General features: G+C 34.4%; 1 protein-coding gene across 1 annotated transcript; it reads right to left on the reverse strand.

The window, feature by feature from the left end:
- Window positions 1–8,785: 8,785 nt before the first annotated feature.
- LOC149217158 (uncharacterized) lies at window positions 8,786–11,395 on the reverse strand. The gene has a single exon (XM_089390148.1). The coding sequence runs from the start codon at window positions 11,393–11,395 to the stop codon at window positions 8,786–8,788; it is 2,610 nt and encodes an 869-aa protein (XP_089246274.1).
- Between the last annotated feature and the right edge of the window lie 577 nt (window positions 11,396–11,972).

Here is an 11,972-nt window from a genome sequence, read left to right on the forward strand (position 1 = left end):
TTTAAATGAAATTGAAATGTATAATTTTATTTTTAATTATTATTATTATTTATATAAATTAGTAACTTTTACTGAATTTAGATTTTTGTATTTTTGTATTATTATTTCAATTAAAGTAAACTCTCTCTTTAACCCACAAGGTGTCATTTTGATACCATGTGGAGCAATTATATGAAGGGATGTGGGGAGTAGGGTCATTATCTCATGCATATATAGCACACTCGGTTATTAGACATTTTAATGTAGCATGTGATTGTATTAATGTGAGGTCTTATGAAGGTTGATGTTTGGTGTACTTCTTAGGCTTATGACTACACCTGCTAGTAGTCTTTGTATCATCCTCCTAATCATGAAGGAGGCGGTAGTGTGAGCAAAGTTAAGCGTAAATAGTGGAATATGTGGGAATCAGAACTTATACACAATTGGCATTATTGCTTCCCTACAATGCAACTTTTCTAGTGAATTTGGTTGCTTGGTTATAATGGAGGAAATTTTGAGGTGATTTTCTGGCAATGTTTAAAATTGGGGATTAGGAGATGTCATCAACAAGATACTTGGTTTTGGATTGATATTTTTTCTTCAACGAAAGTCTATTTGACTCTCTTCAATGAAAATCTCTCACTTCCTCCATAAGGTTCTCATTCACTGAGGTTTGTTATGTTCTCCTTCCAAAGTTGGTTAGAGTGTGCCCACGCACCACCCCCCCCTTCTCATTATATTCATGTTTTGTATATGGTTTACTCATTTGCCATGTCACTCCCAAGTGTCCTATCTACCCTATAGAGGTAATTCCTTCATCGAGTCAAGGTTTCTAGATTACAAGTCAAATAATTTAGATATCAAACTTTTTTTTCCTTATGAATTTTGATTGAATAGATGTTTTAGTGACAAGGAAAATTTTATGCGAGAAATTTCGCAAATGGGCTACTTTTTGGACAATTTTTGAAAAAAAATACACCAATTTCATTAAAAATTTGCCTATTTTTTACATATATATTATTAAATGGATGATATTCACCAAAAAATTACCCATTTTAATAGTAAATTACATGTTTTTTTATTGAACATTCTCATAAATTATATACGTATGAATTTTCAAACCAGAATAGTCGCCTACAATACTATATATAGTAAAAATAACAAATTCTTAAAAAATACCCTATTCAGTGTCTATGGTTGATAAAGGAGAACCCATGCGAAGTTATATGTGTCTTTTTTCTTTATGGTTGATCCTTGTATTTTCTCATCCATGTACCTATCAAAGTAGTTTTCTAGCTCTATGTTTCTTCGACTTTTTCATCCCTTGCACCTTGTCTCGTGTCTCTACATTGTTTTCAACAATTCCCAAGATACATCATCCTTATAGTCGAAAAGCTTGTCATGGGGCCCAACCCTCTCCCTCTCCAAGAGCTCAATTTGTAGCTCAACATTGTTGCAACTTATATTACCAAAATTCCTTTGGAAATTCATGTTGAAAACCACTAGGCAGGGAGAGAAGCTTCAATGGAGAGGAGGTTTATTCTAGATGTTGAGTTTCAGCATGAAGTTAGTAGTTGGATACTTGATATTTGAAATTCCTAAACTAGATAAACTTGGTATATGTAGATAGTGGATTTGTATTAGCAGCTAAAAATTATCATAGGGAAGGTTCTATTGGATATGTCAGCCACCTAGTAGGAAATACTTCTTTGGATTGATAAAATTCAAAGATAACACAATAAATTGGATGATATGGTATCCATTTTAGCAAATAAAATTATAGACTTAAAATTCTATAATTCTAAAGAGTACATTGAAGTTCCCACCACCATTTATGTGGAATCTCCATAAGCTTAAAATGTTGATCTTGTTAACACATGCTTTTGTATATTAGTAGAAACAAGGTTGTTAATTACATGCTAGATATGATGCAATTTTTTGTTTTTAGTTAAAATATTGTCGGACTTTTTATTGGTTTCAATAAGTGGATATCATATATCCCACTCGCATGGACAAAACCTCAACCAATGTGCTACTATTCTAGCATCCCAAGTGATAGAACAATAACCGCAACATAAGATATTTTATCTCCTTTTTTTATTATTGAACTTAACATAAATCTTTAGAGACTAGCCTTTAAATACATCAAAGAAGAAAACCCTCTCTTAAAATTTAAATTCTTTATATAAATACTAATTTATATCTTATCTTTATCTATATTTTCAAATTAAAAAATAATCTTATCTCTCGCCTCATTACATAGTTTATTAATAATGATGTCGGACCTTCTTAGAGTAGCATTTGCCTCCTTCTGCATTTATGTTGAAAGGACAATGATTTAATAGGCAAACTCAATAACAAGTTACATGCTTCATTACTTAAGCATGGGTTTTAATGAATTCTGATGAATGTTATGATGGTAGCAGTGTGGGAAGTGTATTAGCTTAATATGCCAACCTTTTGGGATTTGAAGAAATCACCCAACACATTTGTAATGGGAGGTTCATTTTATGAGTAAAAATAACAAGGGCAATTGCTACGTAGTAATCCTTTCCAATTTCAGTGCAACATAAGTTAGTCAATAATGTCATCATGGAGGGAGGATAGCGCTTAAAGAACTTGGAGTGGTTCAGCTTGGCACTGCAAGAAATATACTTTAGAAGGTAATATTCAGTAAGGGTATTTGGCATGAGGTCATTTCTGACAAATACTTAAAGGGGGTAGATATTATTGAGTGGATCTGAGTCCCCTCACAAAGATACAATAGAGCCTCTTATGTTTGGAGGAGTTTTCTCATAATTAAATAATGGATAATGAAAAACATCCAATGGAGGATTGTTATGGAAATAGTATGAAGATCGGGGAAGAGGCTTTTGTTGGCGGCATTGGAAACTACAATATTTTACCACTACTAATTAGGCATTTGAGAGATAAAGATATTCTTTTCTTATATAAAATCTCAAAAGAAAATGCAAGTCATGCATTTTTTCCAGCATGGATATTTGGTAAAAATTTGGTACTCGATGGGGATTTCCCATTACAGTGGTCTCTAATTATTTTGGATCTTTTTCAAGCTAGGGTCATTTTAAATGAACCTCCTAATAAGCTATTTTGGAGGGGCAAGTCTAGGGATGGAAATATTACAAGAGAAGCTTTTAGAAAAAGCCGGCCGAATTTTTTTACCATTCATTTTAATGTCTGTCTGCAACAAACAAAAATTCGGCTGAAATTTTATGTTTTTTAAGCTGAACTAATTTCTGTATGCTACCGTGCATTCTTAGTGTAAACAAACTAATTTTTTTTAACAGAAATGTTAGAATATATATTTGTTGTATCCATGCATGCACATAGGCATTTTCTTTACTATATTAAATATACACTTGGGCTATGTTTTTATTATACATGCATGCATCCATAGACAAATATGGTGATATGTATTATTTTATTTATTTATTTAGGTTTATAGAAAACCCATCCAAGCCAAAAGCCTTAGAGAACTATTATTGTGGGAGTCTGCCTAGGATGTTCTTCATAGCCCTATTCATATCTTACCAAGGACTACATAGTTCATGGCTAGCTGATGGGGTTTCTTTTCTTCGCCCTTATCTTATGACTTGTTAACTTAGCAATAACCTCTAATTGTATTGGATAAAAGTGTTGCATTATGATGCATGCGTTGTCCTTGATGGAAACTCACTTGTAACAGAACAAGTATATGGTAACTAGATTAATCCACGGGTGAGTTTAGAGGTGACAAAGTGATGGAACAAAATAACGAAATGATGGGACAAAGGTTTACAGATCAGAATCAGAAGTTTGATAAAGGTGAATATTTGAAGATCTATATCCAGGTTCATCAAGGCCATGGTCAAGGCCAAGTCACGTATACATGTAGATACAAAGAAGTAAAGTCACGTACATGCTGGCGCACTAATTTAAGAATACCAAGGGTCCTTACCATGGTATTAGCCCACAATATTGAGTGCAGTAACAGTTACTTGATCTCGTCCAAGATTATGACCCACACTAGTGTAGCTTTGACTCATGGTATTGGCTAAGGCTCTAACTATATAAGGAGGTGAAGATCAAAGTGCTAAATGTGCATGTGAAAGGGTTTTTGATGAATACTTCAATTTGAAGTATATTCGCATTGTAAGGGCCATAGTTGACACATAGATCTGAAATAATTATGCACCGATGAATACAATGGTGGATCAGGATCATGAGACCTAAAATGACTTTCCATTGTATGATATGCTCGTGGATCTACTATATCTAAGTATTGATGCATGTTTTTATCTCTGAATATTATGATCTGGGTCTTTCTGATGGTCTGAAGAGATGAACAATTTTAGGTCAAAATTTGCAGATTTGTATGCAGGTTGGTCTCGGTGAAGTCATGTATACACGCAAGTTTGTTTCTTCAAATTCATGTAAATGAAAGAAGGGTTTATGTTCATAAATTACTAATCAACGTGATCAGTGATGTTGCATCTCTTTTGTCTGTCAATGATGTCCTCATGTTGATATGGGTTGAGTGATAATGTCTGAAGTAAAACTGATTAAATGATGAAGTTGAATTTGGTTACATGTTGATTGGTTGAAAAGATTATTGATGATGCTAATTGTATGAGTGTTCTATAAGCTAACATAATATTTCATAATAACTCTGGTCAACTCTGTGTCTAATTCAAAATTACAAGTTTTTAGTATATTGAGATTTGTACGCAGGTTGCTCTACAGAAAAACGTGTATACATGCGGGTTGCTTTAAGTAAAGTAGCGTATACATGTTGGCATATGAATCTTCAGGGTGTAGTTGATTCTGTGTGTTGATGCAGTATTCTGAGTTTAGTTCTGTGTTCTACTTACAATGATCTCACTGTTCTGTTTCAATTAAGTTGGTGTTTGCTTCAGTTTATCTACAAGTTGTGATGTATTAAAGCAGGTGGATACAGTGTGAAAATTTATGAAATGTGGTCCACAATTGTTGTTGAGGGTTGGAGCCTTCAGTGAGGAAGTTGAAGCTTCTTTCTAGTAGTAGCTGGTAATCATATCAGGGGGTTGGAGCTCCCTTTTAGTAGGAGCTCGAGAACAAGTGAAGGTTGTAGCCTTCAACAAGTGGGTTCCTACATACTGGCATGAGTCTGAACCAATACACAAATGTAATAAGTTTTTTATATTAATAAGTTTGAAGACGGTTTTCTCCCACATTGGGTTTCCACCTTAAATCTTGGTGTTCATGTGTGTTTCTTATGTGTGATACTTTACTCTGTTCTTACTGCACCTGCTTACTGCTTATCAAATGCCTAATAAATATCTTACATTCTGATTTAAGTTTAACAAATAAATAATTAGTTGTTTTACAAGTTTACTAAGCATACGCTAGTTTATTTTACGATAGTCACGTACATCCGTGAGTTGGGTTCAGTAAATTCGTGTACATATTTCAGAAAAGAAAATTACTATTGTGAGTTTTTAAAATACCGATTCACCCTCCCTCTCAGTATTTTTCCCAAGAAAAATTATTTATTGTCATGTATATATGTATATTACTCTCCTCCTACATTTTTCTAAGAGTTCATTTTTAATTTAATTGAAACACCACTGTGTGAGGTTGATTGTTGTATATTTCTGTCTCTCTTACCTGAGTAAATATTCTATTTGGGTAACCAATTTTGGTTCTTCTTTTCTCATCCACTTAATGAGTGGGCACTAGGTTATTTCCTGGGTAGGGTTTTGTTTTCCAATTCTTCAAAACAGAAAGATACTTTACTTCACTAGTAAAACCTTTATCTTATGTCTGCTATCTTGCAACCAACTACTTCCCTGCAATAAAATAAAGCCAAAAATACATCTATAGCTACATATATATTTATTCACCAAACATTACTATAGTTTACTCATTTACCATCTAGATTATGCTTAGGAAATACAAATAAGTGAACTTGTAACTACTTCATTCATAACCCTAACTACAAAGACATTGTACTAACATAGATTTATTTCCATATAGTCATATACTTATCCAAAGAGTTCCTTAAAGTATATTAAAGGTTGTCATGTTCTTTCCAACCATGAATTAGGTTTCTCACTAGTAACCCTTGAGCTTCAACTCCTTCCTACCATGAGAACAAATTAGTATTTCTCTTCCAGTTCACACCTCCTTAACCCCATAGCAGTGTCCTACTAATTTTTTGGTATAGGTACAGTATTTCTCTCCCACTATCCTTTTCTTTTCAATCTGGCTTCCTTTATCTCCTGAAGTCTTTTTTTTAAGTTAGTTCCACCCATTACATTTGTCTAAAGTCATGTATTTTCTTGGTGGTATCCACAACCAATGGTTTAACTATGGAAAATAGGAGGTTTTTTCTTCTTTTGTTCCTATCCCTTTTTGGGCATAACTGATTCCAATTGTTTTCATGGAAATTAGGAGTCTAATTTCACATGATATCCTTTAACATATTTTCAAGAATATTATCACACAAAAAAATTATAGATCAAAATAGATATTTACATTGTCACATCATATCACTTGTCCCACATAGATTTTTAGCCACATGTCCAATATAAAATCCATAAAAATAATTTTAACAATGGTATTACATATAATAACAAGGACACTTTAGTATTCATCACATGAACAATTGTAATAGCAAGGAAAACCATTGTTCACATGGCAGCATGCCTAGAATTTGATGTTCCACAAAACGGTTTTTTTTTTGCATTTTAAATGTATTTGGCGATGAGAGGAAACTTTGAAATGTAACAAATGATCAGTAAAAAAAATTCAAAACATAAATTTAGAGTGTATGTATTTAATTTTCCTGTCACAAATTCTAATGAGTTATTTAGATATATACTATTTTAAACAATCTATATAGTCGCAACACTTATTTCTTGTCCATGTACTAGAAATGCGCCTATTTCTTATCATCATTCTTTGGTGGATCCCCTGGAAATGAGATTTTCATAGACACAAAAATTAATACTAATAAATATTGTAGTACTAGCATTCTCTAATTGAACATTGTTGGCATACATTTCATTAAGAAAAAATCGATTTTATAGAGCTAAATTAGTGGAACTAGTGAGTTATTATGCTTAGAAGATATGTCTTCTAAGTATAACTACCTACGAGCCTACCTCACACGGATTAACCCATATAAAAGGTAAAGGGACAAGCACAAAAAACAAATCAATATCATCAAAATTCCACTTGACAAGAAAGATAAATTTGAAAGTCCACGCCTGCATGACAGTGTATATGACAGTACAACCTAAACATGTTAAAGACTATAGGTATGCATGTATGAACTACTAGTAAACATTTAATGTTGGGAAGTAATCCTAAAGTTAAGTTTGTCATTACTCCCACTTTGAAAAAATAGTTAATAGAATGTTTGTTTTAAGTTAAAAACTTAGCCAATAATATACACTTTGAAAATAGTTAATAGAATGTTTGTTTTAAGCTAAGATCTTAGCTAATAATATAAACTTACCTCTATTAAAGTTTCAACATTAGATTAAAAACATAGTATCAAAATGAAAAAATTATATCAAATTATGAAACCTTAGATTAAAATCAGAAAATTACTTTTTTTTTCCAAGATTAATCAAATTAATTAGAATGATTAATATAATCCCTACAACCCAAAATGCATGGAACAATAATGTTGCAAGCAATGAAAATGGTATGTTGAGGGTTTGTGATATATGGAACAATAATGTTGCAAGCAATGAAAATGGAACGTTGAGGGTTTGTGATATTAAATGTTTTGCTTCTATGTATATTTTGTTTGCATCTTTAATCCATATGAGAGTGTAGTGTACGCAGATCGTAGATTGCTCGTTTTTTTAAATAATCTATATTTTACTTTGCAATGTGGATATATTGCATTTTATATGGAATGTCGATATGAATAATTAAATCATTTTATTCATAATGTTTTTGGGCTTTATTTACAATGTTTTATTTAATATTAATGTATAAGTTTAATGGAGTAGGTCAAGATGTTATTAATTTTTTAAACTTTTTCAACAATATATGAGCTAGGCAAAGGAGCGTTTATAAAAACAAAAGTGGAGGGTTTATTTATGACTACAATTATAAAAGAAAAATTTTAAAGATGAAAATCAGACAATGCCCATTGATCCACGCTCAAAATATTTTTTTCTTTCCCATAGAGAAGGAAAATATTACAAATTTGAAAATGCAGTAAATAGAGCTTGCAATTATGTTTTTTTTCCTTTTATACCTAAAATGAGCGCTTTGTTCTTTAATTACATTATAAAAATTAGAATTTACAATCTTTTTAAGAATTCATATGTTAAAAACACGTAGATCCAAGTTGGCAGGTTTAAGAGGTTTAATGATTTGGTAACAGGTTTTTTTTTTTTTTTAATGGTAATTTTAATTATGAGCAAAAGTAAAAGAATATAAACTATGTTTTTTAATTTCAGAACGAAAAAGCATCATAATATTATATTGAGAGAATATAAGGTTCCAGATTGTACAAATAACAGAATTCAGGAGCTGTAGGATCTTGATTTTGAAGATACATCTTGATGTCAAAAAATTCCAAAAAGAGCATCAGTCAAAACCATGTATATATGCGACACATACAAGACCAATTCAAATATGAAAAACTAGATCACAGATACCGCTGGGCATCCATATATCACGACATGTTCAGACTTTAGAAGCAAGAGATGAAAAGGAAGAAAAAGCCATAGAAAAGTAAGCATCCAGGGGTAGAGAAATCTTGGATGAGCCAGGAATTCTCGTCGAAAATAACCTTCATGGACTAGGTCTCTGTCCCCAGAAGCAGACCTTCCTTTAACAGGGAGTCCGCTTGCTGATTTTGAGCACGGCATATGTGTTGAATTGAGCTATTTTTCATGAGTCCCCAATAGAACATGATCCTGTCCAACCACCCTACTAGGTGGGGGGATCTGATGTGACTCAATCCCATGACATCATCAATCATAGATTTGGAATCACCAAAAATAGAAATAGTCTGGATATCAAAAAAGATACAAAAAGCGAGTAAACCTGCTAGGGCCCGCACCTCAGCCAAGCTATTGGTACCGCTCCCTCCATTCCATGATAAAAAGTATTGCAGGTTCTTGTCCATTATGATGTGAACCCCACATCCACAGATATTTTGTTGTTCAGCACCATCAAAAAACGCCTTTGGAAACTCTGAGTGGAGGCACACATCCTCTGTTCTGTTGCCTTTCTTCATTTTGGGCTGCTTTTTTGGAATAGTATCATAAACAGATATGATTTGCTGCAGGATAGAACTGAGGGGGATCTTTGATTCCTCGAAAATCTTGTTGTTCCTCCATTTCCAAATGCACCAAAGGACAATAATAATCATGGGCCTCCATGAGTCTTTTTGCGCACTCCACCATTCAAAAGCTGCCTGTGTAGAAACAAAAACAATGAGAGGGAAACCATAAAGATTTGCCAAGACCTGCCAGATTTGCATCGAAGATTGACATTGGAAAAACATGTGGACATTGGATTCCTCGTGAGAATCACACATCACACATCTGCTCGGCCCGTGCCAATTCCTTTTCCTCAGATTCTCCCATGTCAAATTTTTATTGTGGAAGACAAGCCATGAGAAGAAAATTAATTTCGGAGGGCAACCTGTCTTCCATAAGAGCGGAGGGAAAATCAAACTAAGACGGGAGGACTTTGGGCCAAACAGATCAGCATAAGTGTCTTTTACTTGAACCACCTTGTTTGCATTTGGAACCGTCCAGATCAGATAGTCAACTACCCTTGAACGATGAAAGCCACAGCCTTTCAGAGATACCATGAAGGATTTCCAAAGCCCAACCAGAGAAGTCGGCATGCCGAAATCACTCGCCTCTTTCCAAAGGGGGATAGGACCTTGCCAAGCTGAAATGAGCTTGTCCCAAGTAAAAATACCAATTCTGTGGAAAAAACTAAGAAGATCCTCAGGAATGGAAATGCCCTCCCGGCCACCCATGATGGGGTCTATGCCAATAAGAATTCTGCTGCCAGATTGTAATTTCCATTTTAAATTTTTTAGAAAATATTGCTCTATTTTCCAAAAACTGAGCCAAATGGCTAATCCATATTTTGTACCAATCCTACCTTTCCTGTACCAAAATTCTATATCCCTTCCTTTCATATATTTCTTTTTGATAGAGTTGCTCCATGGCCCTTCCCCGAAGATCCCCCTCCACAAAGACTTACAAAGGAGAGCTTTACCAAAGACCCTCAGATCAAGTAATCCCCAACCTCCTAAACTCTTGGGCGAAGCTATCTTTTCCATCCTAGAAAGGTGATATTTCTTCTGTTGAGATTTACTGCCCCATATAAAATTTGCAGAGATCTTGTTCATTTTGTGTATTATACTTGCAGGGAGGAAGAAAATATGAGCCCAGTAAACAGCCAATTGCGATAAGACAACTTGAGTTAAAATAACTCTGCCCGCCAAGGATAGGCACTTGAATTCCCAAGCCGAGATCTTTTTGTAGTACCTGTCAATCATCCACTGCCAGTCCGCATTAGAGTAATTGTTGGCCTTTAACTGAAAGCCCAGGTACTTTACACCATCCTTGATCGGCCTCGACTCTATTCCAAATAACTCAGAGACCCAATTCACCATTTCCATATTGGTGTCGTTGTGGAAAAGAACAGACTTAGCCTTGTTTATATGTAACCCTGTTGCGCTTTGAAATCTATTAAGGATATCATAGAGGCATGTCCACGATGCCCTGCAGAGCATAGAAAAAATAAGCACATCGTCAACAAAAAGATTGTGAGAGATGAAGTTTTTCCTGCATATCTTTACGGGCCTGCACCTATTTTCTGAGACCGCCTTGTTAATGTGAAGGCTCAGAGAGTTCATTGCCAGGATAAACAGAAGAGGAGATAGGGGGCACCCTTGACGAAGCCCTCTTTCAGCTGGAAAAAAAGGAGAGGGCATGCCATTAATGATGACTGCATAATTCACATTCTCCACGCATGCCATTATCCAGCTAATGGAGTTTGATTTCAGGCCAATTTTTGCTAATAAACATTTTATAAAACCCCAGTCCAAACAGTCATAAGCTTTTTGTAAATCAATTTTCAGAATGGCAGCATCTGATTTCTCCGAGAGCATAGTAAACAAGCATTCCTGTGTATTGGCGACGGCATCCAATATATTCCTTCCCTTTAAAAAAGCGTGTTGATCCTTAGTAAGAAAGGTGGCCAGAGTCTCTTTTATCCTTTCAGCTATAATTTTTGTGATTATCTTGAAAGATATGTTGCATAAGGAAATAGGCCGGAAATCTTGGAATGAAACCGCCTCCACTTTTTTCGGGATAAGAGCTATTAGAGTGGAGGATGTATTCTGATGAATACTACCTGAAATTCTTGATGCTTCAACCATCCTCAACAGATCTTGCTTGATGAAATCAAAGAAGTGTATAAAAAATTCTATTGTCCAACCATCCGGGCCAGGACATTTGTCCTTTTTAAAGTCCTTCAAAACACCCATAAGCTCATCCTTTGTTATAGGCCGAAAGAGGCTCTCATTTTTTTCATCATCAAACATTTGAGGCACCAAATCGATTCCCCATAGGATGTCCTAGAAGTTGCATCCTTCCCTTCTTTAATATTGGCTTTTAAAATGATTTACCACTTCCTTAGAGATATCTTGTTGAGTGACATAAAAGCCTCCATGACCATCACTTATCCTCCATATGGTGTTTTTCTCATGCCTGGAATTTCCATATTTATGAAAGAACTTCGTATTCCTGTCACCCTCCTTAAGCCAGGTTACTCTACTTTTGAGCCTCCAAAAGGCTTCCTCCTATTTCAAAATGTTCTGTTTTTTTCTTTCCTGCATCTCATGCTGAAGGAAAAGGAATTAGCGTCCATATCCATGTGGATCTTATCCAGCTCCCTCTGCGTTTCTTGAAGAGAGGCTCTATCCCTCTGTCTTTTTTTAAATTTCCAATCTTTTA

Source organism: Pinus tabuliformis, chromosome 1_1 (genome assembly GCF_031772625.1).
Source record: "Pinus tabuliformis cultivar Carrire ecotype Pingquan chromosome 1_1, CPIR1, whole genome shotgun sequence".
Lineage (NCBI taxonomy): Eukaryota > Viridiplantae > Streptophyta > Pinopsida > Pinales > Pinaceae > Pinus > Pinus tabuliformis.

Coding starts and splice junctions, on each gene's coding strand:
- LOC149217158 (XM_089390148.1), bottom strand. CDS start 11,395: ATGGTTGAAGCATCAAGAATTTCAGGTAGTATTCATCAGAATACATCC.